This window comes from Chelonia mydas, chromosome 12 (assembly GCF_015237465.2).
Source record: "Chelonia mydas isolate rCheMyd1 chromosome 12, rCheMyd1.pri.v2, whole genome shotgun sequence".
Classification (NCBI taxonomy): domain Eukaryota; kingdom Metazoa; phylum Chordata; order Testudines; family Cheloniidae; genus Chelonia; species Chelonia mydas.
This window is the reverse complement of record NC_051252.2, coordinates 5,545,270-5,572,314: the sequence shown is the minus strand read 5'-3', so window position 1 is coordinate 5,572,314 and position 27,045 is coordinate 5,545,270. Positions and strand designations below refer to the sequence as shown.

The 27,045-nt window shown below is 44.1% G+C and overlaps 2 protein-coding genes across 7 annotated transcripts in view; one reads left to right on the top strand and one right to left on the bottom strand.

Annotated features, from left to right (window-relative positions):
* Nucleotides 1–8,343, bottom strand: part of LRRC36 (leucine rich repeat containing 36) — a 40,462-nt gene extending 32,119 nt beyond the window's left edge. For 2 of the 5 annotated variants that reach the window (XM_043526238.1, XM_043526239.1), the window contains exons 1-3: nucleotides 8,245–8,323; nucleotides 3,802–3,929; nucleotides 2,537–2,729 (exon numbers count right to left, since the gene is read on the bottom strand). In XM_043526238.1, coding sequence (XP_043382173.1) covers nucleotides 2,537–2,729; nucleotides 3,802–3,929; nucleotides 8,245–8,314 — 391 coding nt within the window. In that variant the 5' untranslated portion in view covers nucleotides 8,315–8,323. Of the gene's footprint in view, nucleotides 1–1,648; nucleotides 1,873–2,502; nucleotides 2,730–3,801; nucleotides 3,930–8,244 lie in introns of those variants that run through there. The other 3 variants (XM_043526240.1, XM_043526242.1, XM_043526241.1) reach the window with 3 other exon arrangements.
* A 59-nt stretch (nucleotides 8,344–8,402) lies between these two features.
* KCTD19 (potassium channel tetramerization domain containing 19) overlaps nucleotides 8,403–27,045 on the top strand; it is a 47,391-nt gene continuing 28,748 nt past the window's right edge. The window contains exons 1-4 of one of the 2 annotated variants that reach the window (XM_043526237.1): nucleotides 8,403–8,548; nucleotides 18,359–18,559; nucleotides 24,340–24,490; nucleotides 26,507–26,698. In XM_043526237.1, the coding sequence (XP_043382172.1) occupies nucleotides 8,546–8,548; nucleotides 18,359–18,559; nucleotides 24,340–24,490; nucleotides 26,507–26,698 (547 nt within the window). In that variant the 5' untranslated portion in view covers nucleotides 8,403–8,545. Of the gene's footprint in view, nucleotides 8,549–18,259; nucleotides 18,560–24,339; nucleotides 24,491–26,506; nucleotides 26,699–27,045 lie in introns of both variants that reach the window. The other variant, XM_043526236.1, reaches the window with a different exon arrangement.

The following is a 27,045-nucleotide window of genomic DNA, read 5'->3' as shown; positions in this document are numbered from 1 at the left end:
GCTGTGACTGTCCCTTTCTTTCTGTTCTTGTTCCCTTATTTTTATTAACTCCTCTTTCCTTGCTATTCATGGTCACCCTACCTCACCCAACGTGAAATAAATAGCTCAACAACAAAACATGTAACTAGCACAAAATCAAGCCAATTTATCATTACATTCATTGGTTTATATGTTACAGCCCCATCCCCACCCCTTCATTTGTTTAGGTCTTTTAAATCCTAATCCCTCCAGGGCAGGAACAGTCTGTGTTTGTAGGACCCAACACAGTGTGGCCCAACTCCCCCAGTATGCTACAGAGCTACCTGAGCCAATTTTATGGTTGTTACAGAGGCCATGAGACCCCAGATGAATATAATAAAATCAACGTAGACATTTGTTACAGGGTGACTGACCCTTTAAGAGGGAGCAGGGCCAGTGTACTTGTGCTGCACCAGCTGACCCAGGGCTGGTCTACCCCTAAAACACTGTACAAGGGCAGCTGTGCCGCTGTAGCACTTCAGTGAAGATGCTACCTATGCTGACAGGAGGGCTTCTTGCATCAGCATAGATATTCTACCTCCCCCAGAGGCGGTAGCTCTGTTGATGGGAGAAGCTCTCCCATCAACATAGCACTGCTTACACCAGGGGTTGGAATGCTTTATAGCAACCTAATTTCTTAGACCTGGCCCCGGATTAGGCTTTAAAGGAGGGCCCCTGACCTGGGGAAGTAAGAAAGACCTAATGAGTCAGAAGTAGGAAGCAAGGTTTCCAGTGTCCCATGGGAGAGGAAGCAGAATGAGTGCCTGAAAGGTAAAGAGGAAACATCCCCTGGGAGTTATAGCCCAGCGTGAACTGCAGAACTGTGTTTGTTTGGTTTGCTTAAGTTTGGGAAAATAAAACCATCTAAAAGAGACTCTGGGTGTGGCAATGGATCCTTTGCAGGGTGAGGAGAAGCCTGCCTCGTTACAACATTGAAATCGATGTCCACAGCAAAACACCTGATGATTCCAAAGCCAGGCCTAAAAAGATCTAAGTCAAGGTGGGGAGGAATTTAAGGGAGCAGAGTGGTGCTGTTCATTACCATGGCTCCAACAGAGATTTTAAGCTAGGATCTAAATACCAATAGTAAACTTTTCAAGTGTGCCTCTGAATTAGGAGCTTAACTTCCATTGACTTTGAATAAGGTCTAGGCTCTCTTGTGCTGGAATCACTTTTGAAAAGGAACTGAGGCCTGGTCTACACTACAGGGTTAGGTTGACATAAGCTGCCCTGCATCTTGTGGGAGGGTCTTCACTTAAATTTGGCTCCCGCCGACATAAGTGCCTCTCTATGCTGATGTAGTAAAACCACCTCCCCGAGCGGTGTGGAGCCACGGTCGATGTAATTAGGTGGGCGCAGTATCAGTGTAGAGGCCACATTACTTACAACTGTTACTGCCTTTCAGCAGCCATCCCACAGTGCCCCATGCTGGCAATACAATCGATAACAAGCGCGCCTGGTGAGGACGCACACCACTATTACAAAGAGCCAAGCATGCATGCACACCAATGATTTAATAACTGTAGTGTCTGTATGCTGTCGTAAGTTAGGTCGACATAGTTTTGTCATGTAGGCATGGCCTAAGTTACTCAAGGCTCTTTAAAATTTTAGCCCAAGTATACATACTTACCTTAGTCCACTTTGGGGTCAGAGTGCCTCAGACATGCCAAGAGAGGGACAGAATTATTAGCCACACTCCTCCCTAACTCATAGTAGCTGTGCACTGAACTGAGTATCCAAATGGAAAAAGGCTAGCCAACATAGGGCATACTTCACTTTCCAGTCTACTGCCATGGCAACAGCCTGCTTTGACTTCAGCTTTTTCACATGGATTCTGTAGTGAAATCATAAACCTGCTTTTGTCTTCAGTTATTTCCATAGCAACAGACTGCAACATGATAAATTCAGGATGAAGACTTAATTCCAGGTCGAGCATAAAGTGATGCTGAGGTCTAATCAAGTACCTTCAAACAGTCGGAAAAACACAGAATTATAAAACATTTAACTGGAGTGCAGCTCTGCACAGACTGTAGAAACAGTCCTTCTTACACACGGCAGAAAAGACTGTAGACCAGGGATGAGCCTTTACAAAGCAACACTTTGTGGCTGAGTCAGCATTACTAGGAGTGCCTTATGTTTTTCATTTCCTATGCTGAGGATTTAAATTTGTAAAGTTACATTTATACAATTGTTTGTTTGGATTTTCTAGGAGAAGGAAGGAAAAATACTGAGCTGTTAAACTTGAAGAGCTTGTAAGGTCTCTGAACCACAACTATGGGAACTGTAGAGATGACTGGTTTTGCCAGCTTTACCTGCAGAACTTGGAAGAACCACAATTTGCATGGTTATAAACTCAGCAAGAAGGGAGGAGCCTGTGGAGCTGATAAACGACATGGGAGAAAGGCTCCTTCCCATGGTGTGTATGAACTGCCACAACAGTTTATGACACTGATCCAGTAATAACAGATTGCTGCTACTGAATACCTTTTTTTCAGCATTCAACAGTAATATCTCTCACCCAGTTTTTCCAGGGCTTGTAGCGTATAGACAGCGAACAGTCTATAATCGGATTCTTTTCTGGTAATGGGGTTGAGGCGCAGATCCAGCTCTGAGAGGACTGGTAATGTTTGGAGGCGAGACACTTCCAGCAAGGATGAGATATGATTGTAATATAAATTCAGATTTTGTAACAAATATAAATATTCAATACCCTGTAAGGAAAAAAACAAAGTTATATATTTAATAGAGTAGGAGCATGGTATAGTCTTTAGAGCCCTAAACAGAGAGACTTCCACAAGATTACTGTGGCACGCTGGTCAAGTCTTTTACATTCTTTGCACTCGATCTCCCTATCTGTAAACTGGTGATAATTATACTTACGTATAGCTCTGTAAAGCACTGGGAGATATTCAGATAAAAGGCACTCTAAAAGGATTATTATCCTATGATCCAAATAGAGACGGAAAGCAATACAGGATAACCTCTGATAAGCAAACATCATTTAGCCAATCAGTTCTGAATGGCTTCACTTTCTCCCAGTTGCCTTTCACAGCACATATGATTTACCACACACCCATTTGATTGAATAGTTTGGAGGGCTTCAGTCACAATCAATATTCATTTCTGCAGAACTTTTTTTTTTTAACTTTTGTTACCTGGAAAGGTGATTGAACTCTGAGAGTGACCCAGCTGTAGTAAGTGGAAACTGAGGCAGGGAGCTGTAGCACCGCAAAGGGGTGCTTGGGAGGTGGGAAGCCAGCCATGCTTGCTAAGAGAAGTTTGATTGCAGAGAAAGTCAACCCAGAGGAAAACGAGCTAAGAAAAACTGTAGAATGGTTACTCTGAACCTGAGGAGCTGGACATCTTTATGAGTGCTTGTCTACCCTGCTGAAAAGGGAGGTACAAGTTCTTTTGGGGTTTTTGGTTGATACTATGTAGTCAGGAGCGAATCCCTTGGGGTTTTTTTGGTTCGTTGTTTTTTCCCCTTTGCTTTGTCACAAGGGAGAACTGGAATTGCTTTTACAGGTCCCAAATTAATTTCCCCACCTAAAAGAAGGAAACAGAACTCTTTGCCTGGAGGAGGGAATGGAACTGCTGGGTTACCAAAAGGGTAATCATGAAAAGTTTTTCCCTGCCTGAGGTGAAAGGAAATTAGTTTGTTTTAGTCAGGTTATCAGATTGACTAGATTTTTTAAAAAATAAATTGTTAATCCTTTATAACAGCAAACCTCTTACAAAGTCTCTTGAGGTTGTAGAGAGTTCAACAGAGAATGGGGAACTTACCTCTAGACTGACAATCATATTTCTGGACAGATCTAATGATTGGAGACTTTTAAAATTTTTGAAGGCATCTCCAAGGGAGTGGATTTTCCCTGCATATGTTCCCTGCAGTGAGAGGGACTCCACCTGTTCTGAAAGGAAAGAACTTGTAAAGGCCCTAAGGTCTCTCCTAGTTTTCTAAAAACTGAATGTAACTTATATTTTAGATTGTTCAATAACCCCAGTTTCATCAGCTCCTTGTATGTGCAAGAGCCTTACTTTTTCATTTTTAGAGGTCTCTCTTGTTCAGTAACAGTGAGCTGAAGTGCCCTTTTTTTGAGAGAAAATCTGGCCCCACTAGAATTCTGTGGTGAATGCCCCCTAGAAGAGGGGGGAAATCACAGTAGTACTTCCTTTAAAATAACCCTTATTTCAGGACTATAGTGTCCAGACCCACCATAGAAAACTGACTTATGTTGTGTCATACCCTTTAGAGCTCCACAGGGGAACTAACCTGGAGGGGAAATAGGAAATTTGGGCTTATATAGCACTCTATTCTGCTGGTGTCTGTTACCATGACCCAACATTATCTACATTAGGGGAAATACTCTGCACTGGTAAAGTAAGTGGGCAAGTCCTTATTAAAAAAAAAAGTGCCATAACACACTTCTGGTACTTCCTCGAAAAGTGCCAGAATGGTATTCCAAAGCATTCTGGCATGTCTTGATCCCTGGGTAGAGTGTTTATTCCAGGTCTGCCATGCCCTGCTGGCTTCTCACCAAGTTTCTCTTCCAGTTGTCTATCAGCATCTGGACACACCTTGGGCCAATCTTCAGCTACTACGGTCATTTGAGTCACAACATGAAGACGGTGGAGGCCTTGGGGCTCTGTGTCTCACTGCCCCAGAATAGAGCAGTGAGAAGTCCTCCAGGCAGCCTAGAGTGGATGCAGAGAAGCAGCCAATCAGAGGGGCCGCTGGAGCGGAATAAGATGGAGCGACCAACAAGGGGCCAGATAAAAGGCAAGCAGCAAAGCAGAGTCTTCAGTTGCTGTGTGGAGCTTGATGAGGGAGGACTGGGTGCCTGGCTGGCTAGACAAACAGGAGCAGGACCATGGACAGCTCACTGAAGAGAGCTCTCCTGACAGAACCACCCAGGGAAGGTTGTCAAAGACTGGGTGCCTGGCTGGCTGGCTAGAATAGCAGCAGGATCATGAAAAGGTCAGTGTGGGAACTGAGCACAGAACCTGGACAGACCAGATAAGGGTATCGAGATGAGTCCTGCTAGTCTGGTTGCAGACTGAGCCCAGGGAGGGCTGCTGAAAAAGACAGCAGCTGAGGGTACCAAGATGGGCTCCGGCTGGGTGGTTGAAGAAGGCAGTGCCTCTGGGAAAAAGCCTAAGAACTACAGCCCCATTCCAGGGCCAGGAACTACAGCCCCATACCAGGAACTGGGGACAGCGTATGCAACTTGGCTGGAGGGCTGAGTTGCCGAAGACCTGTTGAGAGAACCATTGGCTGGGGGTTGCTCACAAGAGGTGGGTGCCATCCTGTTGAAAAAACTAAACCCAAACGCAGGATCACACCCAACCAACCAAGGGGGGGCCCCCCCGCATGATGTGAGTGCCACCCCTGAAAAGAACTGTGACTGCAGGTACATTGGCCAAAGAAAGGGGGAACTCATGAGAGGCGGGTGCCAACCCCATTACAAAGACCATGCATGGATAAGCTTTGCAAGAACTCAGTTGGAAGAGAGCAACGTTTAAGGGATTTTCTGCAAAAGGATTTTGCTGTATATGAAAGACTAGGAATTACCTCCACAGCAGCTCAGCCTCAGCCTGGAGTTTGTTTGCATTGAACCTTAGAAGATTTGGTCTCCTGACAGCAGGTGAGAACTGTAAATTGTTATGATCACTCCCTTCTTGTGTGACGTGATCATGTTCTATACCTGGCTTAATGTTCATCCTGTCTGAGCATCTCTGGATGTCTGTAGCTCTCTCTCCGTTGGTATGGCTAACATTATGCTGCTACAGCACTGAAAGAAATACAGTCCTTGCCATTCCAGCTTTTTTAATTAACCTGTTGATTGCGTACACTCAACTGATCTCACTACAGCCGAACTACCATAACCACACACTGACTGTGTAGCCAGCCTTGGGAACATTCAGCCAAGAATTAATTTCTGTTCAGAGCAGGGCTTGACAGCTCCACTTGACAGTGTTGCTAGTAGGCATATTTTCCGGGCAACTGCCATCAACTACTGCAGAACTGAGTTAATTTAAAAATAAACTATAGCTTCCAGCCCATATGGCTACAAACAAAACTCAGAACCAGAGTGTAACAGATGCGGTGCTGTCGGTGTGAATTTGCAGATAGTGCCAGTGCTTTTGCTGCTGTTCAGAGCTATTCCACACAGCAGCTGAGTGAAAACTAACCTGGTTCTCCTCAGTTTTCACTACTGATATTCAGTATCTTGTGGCCAATCATGAAACTGACAAAAGTCTAATCAAGTTCTCTTTTCTGCTGCTTGGCAGAATGAGGGAATGGAGCTGTGTGCTGGAGAAGAAAACAAGATGAACAGACTAGGGAAGGATAAAGTAAGAAACCTCCATGCAACAGCCAGAAAGCTGAGGGAGGGATATGGGGACACAAACCAACCCTTGCAGCAACCAGGAAGCTTCTGAATGAGAGCAATGAACAGAAAAAGACTATTCATGCTTGCTTCACACAGCAGGCTGGGGGCTGGAGGGTGTTGGCTTCTCACCTGGGTAATGACATGGGACAGTAGGAAGTTCTCATCTTTCACACAGGCATTTTGCTAGCGGGATTAGTCCTCTGTCTGTGATGTGTATGGTGAAATTTCACCACTTCTATGTGTGAGTAGGTGTGCTGTAGTGAGTGCATGGATGGGTGTAGAATACGAAAGGGCACTGGAGGGAAGTGAGAGAAGAAAGATGAGAGAAAATGTAAGGGCTCTGAATCAGCTAGAATAGGGATTCATATCTGGATCTATAGGAGTGCCCTAATGACTAGTCCAGGGCTACACACATGCCCACAATGACTGTCTTTTATGTAGGGCTCAATCTGGTGGACTCAGGTCATGCCTACTGGATTGGGCCCTGCACGGGAAATAGCTGGGGAAAAGCCTAGCTTGAGAATCCTGCCAGCGCTTAGTTGCCAAGTGACAGGACGTAGGTGGCTCTGCTTGTACCCCGTGGCAGAAGGTTAGGCACCTAGGAACTTCAGCTGGCAGTTGAGCAATGTTTTTTGTGAATGGGAGTGGGCCTAAGTGTTGGTCTTAGGCACCTTAAGAGGGAGTTAACCACCTAAGTCCTTTTTTTTTTTTTTTGTGAATCTAGCCATTAGGGGGTGGTGCCTTCCCGCTGTTTATTGTTGTCCTACTCAGCGCTGATAGTATTTGCAGCGTGCAAATGAGTGTGCCAAAGGAGAGACATGTTTCTCTGACTCCACAGACCACCAGAGAGATTGAACAGACTATGCATCATAATACTGATTGTCAGATGTTCCCACTTCAAAGATCCCTCTGAATCATACTGCTGTTTTGCGTCTGTGCACGCTACTGCGTGACGAGCTAGAAAATGCTGCGAAGACTGTGCAGGTCCTGTTTGTTCCCCACTCTGTGCTTGCAGCACTTTGTCTACAGGAATGTGTCCCTTCAACAGGGCTCGTGCATCTTACGCAAATGATACCTTTGTGCGGGTCCCGCTGTCCATCACTATTTCAGCTATTGCCATGACCTTCAATTTTGTTTATGGAAGTAAGGAGGTATTAACAACTCCCAGATAATGTATCAGAACCAGCGTTGTACACTTCTATATACCCTGATGCTGACCTCCCCCTACGACAATGGGCTGGCATATGGTTTCATATCAAAGGGACACCTTTTACTATTACTAAAATATTTAATTGGTCAGACCCCGAGGCATCATAAAAACCAGGGTCCTATTATGGTGGGCCTAAGCAAGCACAGACGTTTCCTGTTGACGTGGAGCCTGGGAAACGGGCCACCACTTATCTTATGTGCCTGGCTGCGGCGTGCACCTGCACGGATGGCTACTAGCGCTCTTGCCCCGTTGAATGAGCGTCGTTTCCCGGGCGGTCGGTCCTGATACTCACGGGCGATCGCTGCTCCCTGGGGTCCTGTGCTTCCAGCCATGACGGTTCCACAAACGCCCCTGCCTACCCCAGTGTCGCCCAGTACCCGTGCTGTGCGCTGCCGGCTGCCCCAGTACCGCCCCCTGCTGCCGCCCCCAAATACCCTGGGGCCCTGATTACACCCCAAGTCCCTGCTGCCGCCCCCCAAATACCCTGGGGCCCTGATTCTCCCTCCCCAGGCGCATGCCTCAAGCCCCTGCCCCCAAATACCCTGGGGCCCCCGTTCTGCCCCCAGGACCCTGGTGCTGCCCCGTCAGCATTTCCCGCATCCCCAGGCCTGCCGGGGGCGGTACCTGGGCCAATTCCCCGCAGCGCCGCCTGCTCCCGGATCCAGGCCTCGCTGAGCTCCAGCTGCAGCGCCATCCCCGCCTGTTGCCGGGCAACGCAGCCAAACACCCACCGCGCGCGCGCGAGAGAGAGCCCCACACCGCGCGCGCGCGCCTAGGACAAGGGAGGGCGGCGGCACGCGCAGAGATCGGAAGATGGAGGGCGCGCGCAGCCCCGCGGCGGGGCCCGTTACTGGAACCTCAGTCCAGCGCCCTCCCGCCCCGCCCCGCCCGCGCGGGAAGAGGGGCCGCCGCCGCCGCCTTCACCATGGTATGGACCATGAACGGAGAGGAGCGGGCGGCGCCCCCTGGATCAGAGGGGGGAGAGCGGCCCCGTCTGGGATCAAAGAGGGGAAAGTGGGCCACCCCCGTGGGATCAAAGTGGGGAGGAGAGAGCTGCCCCCCATGGGATCAAAACGGGGAGGAGAGAGCTGCCCCCATGGGATCAAAGGGGAGGGGGCAGCCAAAGGGGGGAGGAGAGAGCGGCCCCCCCATGGGATTAAAGTGGGGAGGAGAGAGCTGCCCCCCATGGGATCAAGGGGGAGGGAGCAGCCAATGGGCGGAGGAGAGAGCGGCCCCCCATGGGATTAAAGTGGGGAGGAGAGAGCTGCCCCCCATGGGATCAAGGGGGAGGGAGCAGCCAAAGGGGGGAGGAGAGAGCTGCCCCCCATGGGATCAAAGGGAGAAGGAGAGAGTGGCCCCTTATGGGATCAAAGGGGGGAGGAGAGAGCAGCCTCCCTGGGATGCAAGGGGGAGAGGGAACAAAGGCCCACACGGGATCAAAGGGGGAACAGGGGGCATCCCTCCTCTGGGAGCATTGTGGGCGGAGGAGGGAGAAGTTGGGAGGGTTGCCAACTTTGTAATAGCACAATCTGAGCATCCCTGTCCCGCCCCTTCTCCGAGGCCTCACCCCGCTCACTCCATCCCCCCTCCGTCCATTGCTTGCTTTCCCCCACCCTCACTCGCTCATTTGGCTCGGGCTGGGGAGGGTACCTTTTCGCCCAGGTGTTCCGAGCAATGCATGAGTCGATGTGCAAACATTGTCTCTATTGCTCTCCTGTGATGGAGATCTAATTGTAATGGATTCCTCATGTCACAGTTGAGGGCATCATGGTTGGTGTCTGCCCAGCCAGCTTGTCCCTGAGGCTTTGTATGCACAGAGACTGGCACTGCGTCATTGCAGTTGGGTTTAATCGGAGCTTTCAGTGCCGGTCCATGCGTAGATGCTCTCAAATCTTTTTTGTTTTGTTTAAACTGACTTGAGTTTGGGGCCCTCTTCTCCCAAAACTGGCATCCACATGCAGACTTGTGCTGAAATAGTTGGTGTGAATTGCAGCTGATTTCATTACTTCACTTTCTGTTTCTGGGAAGTCGAGGCCTGAGTGTTGCATTCACTGATGCAGAGCAGTTCACGTAATTGTCATATTACAGGCAGGGAGATTGGAGCACAGAAGCCACACAGCTGGAGATTGGAAGAGCCAGGTGTGGAGCCCACCGTTCCTGTTGGAGTTGATTGGGCTGTCCTCAAACAGTTTTGTTCCTTTCTTTCTGACACTTCCTGACTCCAGAGATTTCAGGCTGCAGGATGGTCCATTGGAGAGCCTTTGAAACCAGATGCAGTATAGAGCAGCTCAGCTTCAAGTTCACTGAGTTTGCTGCAGTTTACTGTGTGGCTGTTTCAGGCTGGACCTTTAAATAGTGAGACTGTGTTGGAAGTGCGTAGATGTTAAACAAACAAAAAAAAATCCATGATGCATTTTGTTAGAGTAAGAGTTCATTAGTTTGCCCTGGAGTAATTATGTAGTGCACTCTGTGCCTGTCTGTTGGCTGTTGCTCTCCTCCACAGCGGCTGCTGCAGTTCCATGATGCTTTATGTGTATAAAATGAAAGGTGCTATGTAAATATAAAATATTACTACAGCATACTCTTCTTCAATGGGACACACTATATGAGGATAGCTGTTTTATTGGGACATTTCAGAGTGTTATGCTGGAAAGTGTAAATGGCTGCTGTCAGGTGTGTCTTTGATAAAGAGACAATCACAAACTTTGTTCAATGTGTGGAGCAACTAAATGCTGCTTCATGTAGTGATAACTGGAAACATTAGGAAGCCATTGCCCAAAGCAATGGGCTATATTATGATGCCAATCAGAAACTAAGGCTATGGCTACACTAGCACTTTTGCCAGTAAAACTTTAGTCAGTCAGGGGTGTGGAAAAAAAACCTGACTGACAAAAGTTTCACCAACAAAAGTACTGGTGTGAACAGCACTGTGTTGGCGGGAGATGTTCTCCTGCTGACATAGTACCTCCACTCGTTAGGGGTTTGTTAATTAGAGCAGCTACATGGGAGACCTTACAGCGGCACAGCTCCAGTGGTACAGCTGTGCCGCTGTAAGGTCTGTAGTGTAGACATAGTGTTAGCCTTGTTTTCTGCCTGTTGTCCTGTGTTTCCTGGGACTAACTGCAAACACAGAGGTGAGGGGATTGATTGGCTGCAGCTGTGTGTATCTGTGTGTGGTAGAAGCAGAAACCGAACAAGAAGTGAGAGAGAAGTCATGAGTGTGGACCAGACATGAAGCAGAGATATGGAGAGGCAGGCTTTGAAATAGTGAGCCAAGAAACTGCCTGTGTTGGTTTTTTTCCCACTGTGTTCAAGGAAACAAGATTTTACGCTTGGTAAATAAACAGGATTGCACCAAAGTAATACCTGACTTACATAATCAATATTTTTTCCCTCATGGAAACAGTCTGGCAAGGCCCTAGGTATTGGCTAACTGCTCAGGCCAAAAGGGGCAACAACAGGAAAATGACTCAGGGCTTGTCTACACTTAAAATGCTACAGTGGCAATTCCTGCAATTCCTTAGTCTTAAAAAGCCAAAAACACCAGGGAATTCGGCACCAAAAAGTATGTTGAGAAAACTTTTAAGAATATAAGACTTGCTTAACTTTTGAATGCCGTATCAAAGTTAAGGTTGCTTGCACAAAACTTTGCAAACTAAGGGCAGGTTTACACATAAAATGCTGCAGCTGTGCTGCTTATTCCTGGGGGAATTCTGTGCTACTGTGCAAGTGTAGAATTAATATTCTCCCCAGATCCCCCTCCCCACAGAATAATTTATTTGGAGGCGGAGGCAAAGGGAAGCTGCGAAAGGGGTCATGCTGCAATTGCATCTTTCACCCACTAGTGGCTGATGTGGTGCCAGAAGAGAGAGCAGCTGGTTCAGAGGCTGGAGCAGCCAGCCACAGAGAGGGAGGGGGCAGAGGCTGCCTTCCTCACAGTGCCCTGCCCCCGTGGCCAGGTGAGGAGTCATGGGATATGGGGGAGGGATGGACAGAGCGGGGCACATGGGCTGAAGGGGGTTCACAAAGACTGGGGTTCAGAAGGACTAGTGGGGGGACAGACTGGGGTGGAGGCACAGACAGCTGCAGCGGCACAGGAGCCAGCAAACAGAGCTGTAAACAGGGGAGTCTGTAAGGGGAGTTTGTCTTGTGGTGCTTGTTTTTTGCTGTGGGGGGTGGTGTTTTGGTGTGGTTTGTGTTTCCCAGATTAACAGGGTTTAGGTGGGAAGGCAATGACAGATACAGAGGTAGCAGTGGGAGTGACCCATGTAGCGGAAGACACAATGAAGATGACTGGATGTGGAAGCTGCGGTATGTACATGATCCTGGAGGGGGAACCTGGTAAGAGTTTTGTCTGTATGAAGTGCCGTCTGATAGAGCTGATGGAGGAAAAGATCCGAGGTTTGGAGATGCAGGTGGAAAGTCTGGTAGAGTTTAGGAAGGGGTTTGAGCAGATTATGGAGCAAAGACATGAGGTGTCTGAAGGGAAAATCTCAGACTTGCAGATGGAAGCAGGACTGGGAATTCTGAGGGGAGACTGGGTGAGGAAAGTGGTCAGTGGAAGCATGTGACTAAAAGAACCAGGCAGAGGAAAAGACGGGCTAGTGAAGGAGAAATAGAGCTTAAGAATAGGTATGCAGAGTTGGAAAATGAAGAAGGGGCTCAGCAGGTAGTCACTGAAGGTGGAAGGGCAAGGAAGAAGAGAAGAGCGCTAGTCCTATAGGAAAAGGGGAAGAGTTAATGGAGATTACACCAAATATGAGCCCCAGGAGGATACAGGATGGGTTAAAGAGGATGACAAGGGAGAATAGGAATGGAAAGAACTTGCAGCCAGAGGGAACAGGGGATAGACTGGAGAATAGCACCGTCACTAGGAAAAGACAGGTCTATGTGATTGGGGACTCTTTACTGAGAAGAATAGATAGGCCTGTAACCAGAGCTGATCCGGAGAATAGGAGGGTGTGCTGTCTTCCAGGTGCTAAGATACGGGATGTAGACCTGAGGTTGAAAAGGATTCTAAAGGGAGCAGGAAAGAATCCCCTAATTATCCTTCATGTGGGAACAAATGATACGGCTAGATTCTCGCTGGAAAGTATTAAGGGAGACTGTGCTAGGCTGGGGAAGACGCTTAAGGATTGAGGCTCAGATGATCTTTAGTGGGATTCTGCCTGTTCCTAGAGAAGGGCAACAAAGGTGTGACAAGATTATGACTATCAACAGATGGCTTAGGCAGTGGTGCTATAAGGAGGGCTTTGGGATGTATGGCCACTGGGAGGCATTCATGGATAGAGGACAGTCTCTCGGGATGGACTTCATCTGAGTAGGGAAGGAAATAGACTTCTAGGATGGAGGCTGGCACAACTGATTAAGAGAGCTTTAAACTAGGAATTAGGGGGAGATGGTTGGGAGATGTCCAGGTAATCTCCACGCCAGAATTTAGCATTGAGAGGAAAGAAAATGAAGTAAGAGTGGATACAGCCGTGGGTAGGAAGAAGGGCAGTGTAGATACCAGTCTAATAGGTTATACTGGTAGTAAAATGACCGTGCCTAATAGGGTACAGAATGTGAGTGAGGCCAAACAGCAAAAATTAAGATGTTTGTACACTAATGCGAGGAGCCTAGGTAACAAAATGGAGGAACTAGAGCTACTGGTGCAGGAAGTGAAACCAGATATTATAGGGATAACAGAAACATGGTGGAATAGTAGTCATGACTGGGCTACAGGTATTGAAGGGTATGTGCTGTTTAGGAAAGACCGAAATAAAGGTAAAGGTGGTAGAGTAGCACTGTATATCAATGATGAGATAGAATGTAAAGAAATAAGAAGCGATGAAATGGATATGACTGAGTCCGTCTGGGCAAAAATTAAATTGGGGAAGAAAACTATTAGAGCCTGCCCTGGGATAGTGCTTGGGGTGTGCTATAAACCACCGGGATCTGATATGGATAGAGCCCTTTTTAATGTTTTTAATAAAGTAAATACTAATGGAAACTGTGTGATCATGGGAGACTTTAACTTCCCAGGTATAGACTGGAGGATGAGTGCTAGTAATAATAATAGGGGTCAGATTTTCCTAGATGCGATAGCTGATGGATTCCTTCAGCAAGTAGTTGCTGAACCGAGTAGAGGGGATGCCATTTTAGATTTGGTTTTGGTGGGTAGTGAGGACCTCATAGAAGAAATGGTTGTAGGGGATAATCTTGGCTCAAGTGATCATGAGCTAATTCAGTTCAAACTGAACGGAAGGATTAATAAAAATAAATCTGCAGCTAGGGTTTTTGAGTTCAAAAGGGCTGACTTTCAAAAATTAAGGAAATTTGTTAGGGAAGTGGATTGGACTGAAGAATTTATGGATCTAAAGGTAGAGGAGGCCTGGGATTATTTTAAATCAAAGCTGCAGAAGCTATCGGAAGCCTGCATCCGAAGTAAGGGGAAAAAAATCATAGGCAGGAGTTGTAGACCAAGCTGGATGAGCAAGCATCTCAGAGAGGTGATTAAGAAAAAGCAGAAAGCATATAGGGAGTGGAAGAAGGGAGGGATCAGCAAGGAAAGCTACCTTATTGAGGTCAGAACATGTAGGGATAAAGTGAGACAGGCTAAAAGTCAAGTAGAGTTGGACCTTGCAAAGGGAATTAAAACCAATAGTAACAGGTTCTATAGTCATATAAATAAGAGGAAAACAAAGAAAGAAGAAGTGGGACCGCTAAACACTGAGGATGGAGTGGAGGTCAAGGATAATCTAGGCATGGCCCAATATCTAAACAAATACCTTGCCTCAGTCTTTAATCAGGATCTTAGGGATAATGGTAGCATGACAAATGGGAATGAGGATATGGAGGTAGACATCACCATATTTGAGGTAGAAGCGAAACTCAAACAGCTTAATGGAACTAAATCGGGGGGCCCAGATAATCTTCATCCAAGAATCTTAAAGGAATTGGCACATGAAATTGCAAGCCCATTAGCAAGAATTTTTAATGAATCTGTAAACTCAGGGGTTGTACCGTATGATTGGAGAATTGCTAACATAGTTCCTATTTTTAAGAAAGGGAAAAAAAGTGATCCGGGTAATTATAGGCCTGTTAGTTTGACATCTGTAGTATGCAAGGTCTTGGAAAAAATTTTGAAGGAGAAGGTAGTTAAGGACATTGAAGTCAATGGTAAATGGGACAAAATACAACATGGTTTTACGAAAGGTAGATCGTGCCAAACCAACCTGATCTCCTTCTTTGAGAAAGTAACAGATTTTTTAGACAAAGGAAACGCAGTGGATCTAATTTACCTAGATTTTAGTAAGGCATTTGATACCGTGCCACATGGGGAATTATTAGTTAAATTGGATAAGATGGGGATCAATAGGAAAATTGAAAGGTAGATAAGGAATTGGTTAACGGGGAGACTACAACGGGTCCTATTGAAAGGTGAAGTGTCAGGCTGGAGGGAGGTTACCAGTGGAGTTCCTCAAGGATTGGTTTTGGGACCAATCTTATTTAATCTTTTTATTACTGACCTTGGCACAAAAAGTGGGAGTGTGCTAATAAAGTTTGCGGATGATACAAAGCTGGGAGGTATTGCCAATTTAGAGAAGGACAGGGATACCCTACAGGAGGATCTGGATGACCTTGTAAACTGGAGTAATAGTAATAGGATGAAATTTAATAGTGAGAAGTGTAAGGTCATGCATTTAGGGATTAATAACAAGAATTTTAATTATAAGCTAGGGACGCATCAATTAGAAGTAACGGAGGAGGAAAAGGACCTTGGAGTATTGGTTGATCATAGGATGACTATGAGCTGCCAATGTGATATGGCTGTGAAAAAAGCTAATGTGGTCTTGGGATGCATGAGGCGAGGTATTTCCAGTAGGGATAAGGAGGTTTTAGTACCGTTATACAAGGCACTGGTGAGACCTCACCTGGAATACTGTGTGCAGTTCTGGTCTCCCATGTTTAAGAAGGATGAATTCAAACTGGAACAGGTACAGAGAAGGGCTACTAGGATGATCCGAGGAATGGAAAACTTGTCTTATGAAAGGAGACTCAGGGAGCTTGGCTTGTTTAGCCTAACTAAAAGAAGGTTGAGGGGAGATATGATTGCTCTCTATAAATATATCAGAGGGATAAATACCAGAGAGGGAGAGGAATTATTTAAGCTCAGTACAATTGTGGACACAAGAACAAATGGATATAAACTGGCCACTAGGAAATTTAGACTAGAAATTAGACGAAGGTTTTTAACCATCAGAGGAGTGAAGGTTTGGAATAGCCTTCCACGGGAAGCAGTGGGGGCAAAAGATCTATCTGGCTTTAAGATTAAACTCGATAAGTTTATGGAGGAGATGGTATGATGGGATAACATGGTTTTGGTAATTAAATATTCATAAATAGGCCCAATGGCCTGTGATGGGCTATTAGATGGGGTGAGATCCGAGTTACTACAGAAAATTCTTTCCTGGGTATCTGGCTGATGAATCTTGCCCATATGCTCAGGGTTTAACTGATCGCCATATTTGGGGTTGGGAAGGAATTTTTCTCCAGGGCAGATTGGAAGAGGCCCTGGAGGTTTTTCGCCTTCCTCTGTAGCATGGGGCATGGGTCACTTGCTGGAGGATTCTCTGCTCCTTGAAGTCTTTAAACTACGATTTGAGGACTTCAATAGCACAGATATAGGTGTGAGGTTTTTTTTGTAGGAGTGGTGGGTGAAATTCTGTGGCCTGCGTTGTGCAGGAGGTCAGACTAGATGATCATAATAGTCCCTTCTGACCTAAATATCTATGAATCTATGACGTAGTGGGGTGACGACATTGAGCCTGGAGCTCAATGGGAGTGGCAGTGCAGGGCCACACGGAGACATGTGCTGCTATGCCTGGCTGAATCGTTAATGGAAGTGCAGGGACACACGGGGACAGGGTCAGATGTGCCTGACTGAATGGGAGAGGCTAGGGGTCAGCCAGGGTCTGCATGGGGAAGGCTCCCCAACTCCCTAACAATCCCTCCCCGCCAAAAAACCTGTGCCACAATTCTACCACCTACACCCAACAACCCTCCAGGTTCATTCTCAGACTCCTTCCCCTGACTCCCCAAGGCTTTGCACTGCTTCTGAGGGGTGCAGGAAATATGTTTTTGTATTGTAGTTTAAATGAACTATTACTCTAAGTTCTGTATTAATATGCCTAGTCAGGATTCAATTTTTCAAAAAACATTTCCCGAATCTTTTTTGTTGCCTGTATTGTTACAGACATACTTGCTGACAGGTAATTTGAAACAAATTACCAAACTAATTGAAACTGGCAGGATTATATTGTGTTATTTTGACAAGTAAATGTGCAGCATTTTGCAGAATTTTAAAATATTGTGTGCACAATTTTGAAATTTTTGATGCAGAATTCCCCCAGGAATAGCTGCTGTAGGGCTTCAGGAAAGATGCTTCCTATGCCTACAGGAGGGCTTCTCCCATTGGCGGAGGTATTCCACCTCCCTGATAGGCGTTAGCTATGTTGTCAAGAGAAGCCCTCCCATTGACTTAGCGCTATCTACACTGGGGGTTAGGTCAGTTTAACTGTGTTGCACAAGAGGGGGGGATTTTTCACACCCCTGAGTGACAGTTTTACCAGCCTCATATCATAATGTAGGCATGATCTAACTTTAGTCTTTCTTGATTAAAGAAATTTGCCATATGGATATAAATTTAAGATATATAAATTTTCATCTGAAATTTCTAGTTAAAATGATCTTAAGAAGGCATTAGTTAACGTTAAGTGTATATATAAGAAATTAGAGTAAAAACTTTACAGGGATGTTGTAATTATCTCAAAAACAAGCATTAAAATACAGGTACTTCAGGGTTAAAGTTCACCTTAAAAGAAATCCAAATGTGTTAACCTCTGGAAATTCACAATTAGGGTACCCAGGCAATACCCCCCCCCCCCCGGCCCCTTATGAAATAATCAGAATTGTGACTGGACATTCCATAATAATAGTTCATATATGCATTTCTAGATAGGAACAAAATATTTTTCTGTGATAGTTGTAAGATGCATTCATGTGTTATTCAGAGTTGTTTAGGATAGTACCTTATTAGCGCTGTTCTATTTTGGATTTTACTGCTATGTGTTTTCTGCTACTACACACACTGGGGCCAGGCTGATCTCACATTAATATAAATCACTGAACTTTACTGAAGCCAACTGAGTTACAGGTCTGTCAAACACCAGTGTAAGTGATTATAGTCAGGCCCATTGTTGTCAGACATGTAAGTACTTACTAGATGCTCAATTTTATTTGCGCATCTACAAATGATATGATTCTTTAAATTTTACTTTTCATTCAATGGTAACAAACTCACTATACATTTTGGACCTGACTTTCGAATTATGTATTGTGTGCCTAATTTGCATGCACAGTTACCATACTTGTGTGAAATATGGTGTTTGTATGCACAAGTGATTGTGTAGGTAAGGTAATTGGTCATATGCATACTTTTTTCATCAGGCCCAAAATGTGTACTAAGTGTGCTGCCACTAAATAGAAAATCCAAAATGTAAAGACCACTGGCATTTAAAATAAATTATTATAAGACCCTGCTTCAGAACTTACCTGTTCACTCTAGCCTATTGATATGATTTTCTTTTTCAATTAGAAGGAACCAGAGATAGTTAATGAATCTACAGAAGAGGACTCAATTCATTTTAATGTTGGCGGCTGGCATTTCTCTATTCCTAAAAGTAAAATTGCTCAGTTTCCAGAATCTCTGCTTTGGAAAGAATCTTCTTCCTTGGTTCCGTCTGAAAACCCAAGACTATTCATCGACAGAGATGGATTCACCTTTAGGCACGTCCATTATTATCTGCATACCTCAAAGCTGTCTTTTTCCAGCTGTGCTGAATTGAACTTGTTGTATGAACAAGCATTAATTTTGCAGCTGACACCTTTATTGCAGGTACAGTGTGATGTTATGTATTACTTTTATACAGCTTTTGTTAATTCATAAATAATAATGACCATATAAAGATTTCAGAGTATGTGTGAATATATAGATGCTTGGAATGGATGCCTAACAATTAATTTCGATGTACACTCATTCATTATGGGCTGCTGAGTACAGAAATAAATCCCGAATATGACATTTGACCTTTCCATCAGAGGCCACTGAAAGGTCCGTACTCATATTAAAAACACAGATTCATAGAAACATAGGGCTGGAAGGGTTCTTAAGAGGTCATCTATTCCAGCCCCTGCACTGAGGCAGGACCAAGTAAATCTAGATCATCCCTAACAGATGTTTGTCCAACCTGTTCTTTAAAACCTCCAGTGAGCGTGTGATGGTTTTCAGGGTACCCAGGACTGTGAATAACCTGCTTGCTCCCTGCATCTAGCTTGAGAGACTCTTGCTTGTGCTTAACCCGGTATCAGCTCCCTGACACCATCAACGTAGCCACTCACACGCTTTCCTCTGGACTCTGCCAGCCCTTAGCTTGTCTTGCAGGTTAGCAATAGGTGCACCCCAGTCCTCAAGCACCTTTGAAGCATTCTTCTGTAGTGTCCAGCCCTTTTCCCACTGAACACTGATAGAAATACCAGGTCTGCTGTACCTAAGGGAACAGTGTACCTACCAGCTTGTGTGATTCAACTCAGAAGCTGAAGTACCTTGCTTAATATCACAGCACTTAAATATATTATAGGGAAAACAAGGAGAAGTTTATTATCAAAGATTCAAGTTATAGTGAGTAAGGATATTGGAAACAAAATTATAACACTTTCTAGAGACTAAACTTAACAAACAGGTTAACCTCCTGTCTAAAGACATTTATCTCACCCAATGTCTTTTACTGTATCTTCAGCCAAGGTTGGCTGAGATCCCGTTTTCATGAGTGTAAATGCACTGCCCATTTACTTCCTACGTGCAGGATAAAGGGGTGTCTTGTTTGCCTTCTTCTTATATCCCTAAAGTTCATTGTATGTACTGTGGTTAGTTTCCCTTTTGTGCTTCTGCCCTGTTGACTTCCAACCTCTTTGATAACTTCATATGTAAATGGGCATCCATTTTATTAGCTTACAATGCTTAATTTAAATCTGACCGAGAGATAAATAAACATCTTTTGTCTGACAGAAAACTTGTTTCTTCATGTCTGCTGGTGACTTATACCTTGATACAGAATTTAAGAACACATTTTCAGTGTATATATCTAATTCCTTACATAGTATCTGTCTATGCAGTGTTGTTGTGCCGTGTTTGTTCCAGGATATTAGAGACAAGGTGGATGTCTGTTGGACCAACTTCTGTATTGTAAGCTTCTGCACTTACATAGAGCTCTCCACACCTAAAGAAGAGGTCTGTGTAAGCTCGAAAGCTTGCTCTGTCATCAGCACAAGTTGATCCAACAGAAGATATCACCTCACACACCTTGTCTCTTTAATATACTGGGATCAACACAGTTCCAACAACACTGCATATGTGATTCCCATGTCTTATCTTCATGTACTTGTGCAATGTCATCTTCTGTGTCCTCTTCCTCCTCCTTGTTATCATCACTTTCTTCAACGTCCCCTACCTCAACTTCCTCTACCTCCCGTACCCACGCACACAGATCCTAAACCCTGTGCACACAGCGAAACACCGCGCGCAGAAAAATTTGCACAGAAGCACAACAATTTGCGCACATGGACTGTCAAAAATTAGAGGGAACATTGGTAATCACTGTTTGGCACACAGGCTAGTGCCTCTTCCTCACTGACATTTAGCTGGGATGAGCAAGTATATCTGAGCGTAATTTCAGTGCTACATGTATCACTGAGAGAAATTCATCTTCCAGCTCAGTCTTGTATATTGTAATAGTTGATACATTTTCTTCTCCTGCCCTGTCTTAACAGTTTAGAGCGGAGGTTTTCAGCCTGTGGTTCCTGGACCCTTGGGGGTCCACAGACTATGTCTAAGGGATCCGCAAAAAGTGACTATGAAAATAAAGTTTCAAATCCCAGAAAAGGCATTCCATTTTTCTGATCAATCAAAGTATGTGAATACCCTCCCCTATCAGGTCAAAACCCAGAAGTGTTGTCATTACCATAGAAGCCCACAGTTTAGCACCCTTTCTCATGTGGCGTCAAATTCCGTGCAGAGCATGTGCAACATTTATAGTTGAATTCTGTTCAGTCAGTTTTCAGTCTAAGACTCTATGGTAGGGGTCCGCAGACCACAAGTTGTATTTCCAAAGGGGTTTTACCTCCATTTTAGGGGTCTGCAAATGAAAAAAAGGTTGAAAATCACTGGTTTAGAGAAAGGGATATGGTGGAATTTGAAAGGCACTAATAATGTTTGTCTCTCTGAAGCAGGTTGATCATGTAAGACAGTGAACTCGTAAGCACCATCAAGATGTAGAATATGGGGGGGGTTGTTTTTTTTTTTTTTTTTTTAAAGGTTGCCAGATGGCTTACAAATGAATGTGGACCTCTCCACTGGCTTCACTTGAGAGAAAACTGTAAGGAGTCCATAAAAGGTTCAAACTGCCTTTTTCTGCAGTGTTTTAACCCAGTACTAATTCAGACCACTGGCAAGTCATTACCTCGCTGAGTGGTTTCATGCTTACTTTTTGTTACTTTTCTGAAGAGATGTTTCTAGCAGTTAGGGTGGTATTTCCCTTCTGAGGCTATAAGGTTCCTTACACCCGCTCTGCATACACAGAGCTCATGTTCATACTTTGGTGCCTCACGGATTTGTTTGTTCATTTTGAATGTTGTCGGACTGAGGTTCACTTACTCAGCAGATGGGTCTAACGAATATTTATTAAGGCAAAACACTCAGAATAGTGATCAATTACACTCACAAGTGAGAAGCTCTGAAGCTTAGCAGGACGATCTCATCACAGTTTGCCTCCAGCACCAGACAATACAGCATCAGCTTCTCTTTGTTACACACATTTATTTATCACTTTTCTTTTCTTATACATACCTATTAGTCTCTCATTTCCATGTTATCTCTCCTCCTCTCTCAGTACAAGATTAGTGTTAGTGCAAACTGGTCTTTTCTAGTTTTATAGTTACTGTATCTTTTCTTGTTTTCATAAATACGATTACTCTGCAATTTCTTACACACGCGCAACACTAAACACGATTAGTCTGCATTTTCTTAATATACGTAGTTCTACTTAGGTTTATGCTGTTAAATGTTATCAGAACAGACGCATAAAATCCAAAGCAGGCTTCTGTTAAGGCCTAAATATGCCTTCGCTCTCAACAGTTTTTACAGAAGAAAGTTTTTGTTTGGAACTTTCACCCTGGCAGAAAATGCAAAGACTCCAGTACACTGTGGGGAACTTGCTCTGAAGTACTGTCAAAGTTTTGATGATTGTAACACAAGGCTGGGTTTGCAGTTCACCCTGACTGGGTGACGAAGTACCTTCAATGGATTTCCAAGTCTGCTAATTTGACCTTTACCTGTGCACATTGCATAACGGTTTTTATGCCAAAGTAATGATTGCCTGCATTCAGATTGAAGAGCTGACAGAAGTTTATCAGTTGCATCCCTGTTTTGGAAATCCCGGAGTTTCTGTCTTGTATTGGTTGCCTCTTGTATTATAGCCAATCCCTGTTCACTAAAAGCAACAACACTGTCCTTTTTCACTTGCTGGCAAATAATGCATTGTTCATAAGATACAGTTGAGGAGTGCTTCATATTCAAGACTGCCTCCATATTTTGTCTATGGGATACCTGAGGATAATAATAAAAATAATTAATAAATACCATACAAATATTGAATAAATAAATAATCAGTATTTACCAGTATGTAGCTTATGCCATGGCCTAGGTATCCAAATCGATACTCAACCCACACTGTAAGCAAAAGTCAGCTTTAGGTTAGCTTAGTGGTTAGGGCTAATAATTAGCTACTAATAATTTATATTTTTGAAAGAGGAGAACTTTCAGAAATGAACTATAACATACTATGTTGTGGATGATACTTCCGTTTACTTAATCTTAAATGTCATCCTGACTGCAAAACCAACAAAATTCAAGTGCATAACATCACATGATCAGAAGAAGCAGAGAGTCTGATCTTCGACAGAGATTGTTCCCTGCATTTTCTGATAGCACAGTTTCCAAAATTAGGAACATATTCCATAATTAGTACCTCTCCTTTACTTTCTGTTTTTATGTTACAAATGGTAACCGTTTTCTTTTTTCTTTTTATTTACCTGAAAATTCAAAATTCAGCTTGGTAAACATCACTTTCAGATTCTGCACATCCAAATTATGAAATAAAACCTGTTTATTAACTTTCCTCAGAAATGCTTTCTTGTTTCGTTAATATTAACTTGGTTTACTCTAGTTTTTAGGCAGGGGTGTGGCCCCAGTTGGTGGATACATGCTACTTTGTTGCATTTTATGTACCCTTTTTCCTGCAGGAAAGGAGGTAGACATTCCTCAGGACGTCTTTCCTTTGTTGTGAGTGATAGAGCTGAATTTAGTCAGAAGTTCAGGATGATGGTTGCATTCTGGTCTGGGTTAGGACAAGTTCTACTGATTTCATTCTGTTGATCATTTATGTGAAGTAGGATGAGAGCTCTTTGTAATGGTGGGTGCTTGGAACTGATGTTTGGTTTATGTAATCCAGGTAGAGCTGAGCGAACTACAGATTTTGTTTGCTTCAGTGGCCCCCCCCCAAAAAAGAAGTGTTTGGGTCAAACAAAAAGTTTTGAATATAAGATACTATTTACTACTAGCACCAGGGCACTTTTTATATGAAGCCAAACATTTACTCCCCTTCCTAATCCCTTAATTCCAATAACCTACCTTCATGATGTCATCAGAGCCCAGCAGGTCCTTCGGCCTTTGTGTTGGGCCTGTTTATTTCTCATTTTCTAAGCTAACATTGCCAAATCGAAGTGTTCAACATTCATGAGTTAGACAACAAACAGGAGAGATTTATGAGAGTTTTAAAAACTAATATAGCACATTGCTTTTCACCTGTCTTTTGATTTTCATCTTGAGGGAGAAGTTGCTTACCCTCACTTTGTGTGTGACCATCTTGTTTTCAAAGTTCAACTTTAAATGTACACACAAAAATGTAGGCCTCCCTGTTAGCTACTTGAAGGGGATTTGCCTTATTCTACCCTCCTGCCTGGTGTGTGGGAGCTACAATCCTATCCCCTGCCCTACCCAGGTAGAATAGATCACTGCCTATTCCACTTTCTCCCTCAGTTTCCTTACTGCTCCCCACTCCCGCCCCCTGTTTATTCTCTGCACCCCTGCTCAGTCCCACTGACAGTAATGGGAGATGGAGGCCCTTTGGAGTAAGGGCCAAACTTCACAACCTTAAAGGTAGAAATCAGAAATTCCTAAAAGCCTTTATCCTCCTCTCCCTTCCAAAAATATTTGTAAGATTTGTGATAAAACTGTGAATGTTGGCTGTACTGTACCGTCACAGGGCTAGGCATGTCGACCCAAATACACTTTTTGGAATATATGAGGGTTCTCATTAGATTACATGTTCCTATGAAAATCCACCTGCCATTCTTATTTCTACAGAAAATAGGGACATTCTAAGTTTGGATCTGTTCACACCCATAGAAGCTATTGCATACTTATTGTACAATATTCCATGACATTTTTTTATGGCTGCAAAGGGCTGTTCACCATGCATTAGAGAATCATCTGTGGCTTTTATGTTTTGAACTATTTTATTTGCATTTAAAATAGTCAATAACATTTCTATATCTTAACAGACTTTAGACAATTTGAAGGAAGGGAAACATAATCTGCGAGTGCGACCTGCAGATATACCAATAGCTGAAAGAGCATCCATGAATTACTGGAGAACGCAAAAATGTATCAGCAAGCCTTTAGAGTTTCCTATTAAAAGCCCAGCATTTACAGGTAAATGTCCCAGTCCTCCTCTCTGTGAATGTACCTGGTGCTTTAAATTACTCAGCACACTCTGTAGGTCATAAGCACCCACTCGTGTTCAGCCAAGACTAGGATTTTTAAAATACTTTAGAATCTGAAGGTCCTTAAAATGTTGTGCTTTGCATGCACATGCTCAACTTCCAGACGACTGATTACATGAAAGGAAAGCTGCACATTTAGTTACGTGCACATGCAATGGGGGATTTTGGTGTGTGCATCCAGGCAGGCATGCATCTACCTGGGTGCAATATCCAGTGTGGGTCTCACCAATGCTGTATACAGAGGAAACGCCACCTCCCTACTCCTACTCAATACTCCCTTGTAAAGAGATCACATCAGCCCCATTTGCCACAGCATTGTCATGGGAGCTCATGTTCAGCTGCTTAGCTACAGTGACCCCTAAGTCCTTTTCTTGGTCACGGCTGTCCAGGAATCAGTACCCCATCTGACAAGTGTAGCCAGTTAACCAAGTGATTCAGATCATTCTAGATCAGTGACTGGTGTTAGTCATTATGTGCCACCGTACCAATCATGGATTCATAGATTCCAAAGCCAGAAGCGACCGCTGTAATCATCTAGTCTGCCCTCCGGTATAACGCAGGTCAGAGAACTTTCCCAAAATAATTCCTACAGCAGATCGTTTAGAAGAAGAATCCAATCTTGATTTAAAAATTGTCAGTGATGGAGAATCCGCCGTGACCCTTGGTAAATTGTGTCATCTGCATACTTTATTAGCAGCAATTTTATATTTTCTTTTGTATTATTGATAAAAATATAGAATAGCTTTGGGCCAAGAACCAATCCCAGCAAGACCCTGCTAGATAGAGCCTCTCGCAGCCCTGGTAAAGCTCCCCCTGCTGGACACACATCAGGCTGCTGTGCCTGGATCCCATATGCTGGACCGGTGTGTTTTTAAGTTTCCCTTGGTCTGGGGAGGTTCCAGCATTGTGTCTTTTTTTTTGGCCTCTCTGGTGCACTTCCTGGTTGCAGGCACTGTCTGTTACTCCTTCATGGAAGTGGGACCTCATGGTTCAACTAACCTAGGCCCCCAGTACCAGTGGTGATTGTCTCAACACACTCCAAGTGCTTAATCACACCCTTTCCCAGAGCTCCGATCTTGTGAACATTCTGTTATAGTTTACCTATCCAGGAACACATAGTTGAAGGACGTAACAGTCAGACTTTGCAAAAGGGATTCTAAAACAATTACTCTTTATGTTATGCAGTACAAAAGACATGCAGCTCTAAATACCTATACACCCTTTCCTCCCTGAGATTCCTCATCACTCTGGGGTGTTCTTTGGGATATGAGTCAGAGTCTTCTAAGGAGTCCAGGATCTTCCCTCTCCCCCTGCTCTCCTCCACTGGCTTTTCATTTTGAGCATGAAGTCTCACTGGTCTCTTATCCCTCTCTCCAAAATGGCCAGTGACTCCTGATTTAACCTCCTTTTTGTAATATCCAGTCCCCATGCCAAGTTATCCATTGCTGAGTTAGCAGCCTACCTAGATGGACCGGTTTTCTTAGTCTGCCTTCTTTGTCCCAAGGGTGTTTCCATAGAATAGAAAACTATCAAGCTCTAACAACCCTCCTTTGTTAACCCTGTGTCACCATCCCTTGAAATTTCATTCCAAAATGAAGGTAAAAAGACAACAGAGAAGGGAGACAAGCCCCACATTCAAAATTGAGTTTGCAGTCTGGCATAAATACACACAGAGAATCCCCAGAGTCAAACAGAATTAATATGTTGTACATAAACAGATCCCCCAAATTGTCTCACACACACACCCATTAGGTGATAACTCCCCATTAACAACTATATAGTCTATAGTCTATTTCCCACTATTAATCTTTGATATGTGCCATATTGTGTTTAGAGAGGAGACATGAACACCCATGCTAAGAAGAACTCTTTGTACCGTCCTCCAATACAAAATTAACGGCAGTCTTCCCTGTTTGTGTATTGATATCCTCTGATTTCGCTCTAGGATTACATGATAAAGCTCCCTTGGGGCTGATGGATACACCATTACTTGATACAGAAGAGGAAGTGCATTACTGTTTTCTGCCATTAGACTTGGTGGGAAAGTACCCTACTTTAGTCAATGATGATAATTTGCTGTGGCTCCTGGAGAATGCAGCTCTGATAGAGTGTGAATGCAGTGAGTTCCGTTTCATAGGTAAACCTCATTCTTTTCTGTTTGGAAAGCACCTTGCACATTTGAGCACTATCAAAATAAGTTACAAATAATTATACTCTACCCCTGTCTCTCAACATCTTCAGTTTCATTCTGGTATCTGTATTATGTTAAACACACAACATATTGAGAACAAATATAAACTTTTACTGTGCGTTAAGTATGCAGCGTTGTTGTAGCCGTGTTGGTCCCAGGATATTAGACAAGATGGGTGAGGTAATATATTTTATTAGACCAACTTTTGATGGTAAATGAGACAAGCTTTTGAACATACAAAGAGCTCTTCTTCAAGCCCAAGCTCGGAGAAGAGCTCTGTGTCAGATCAAGAG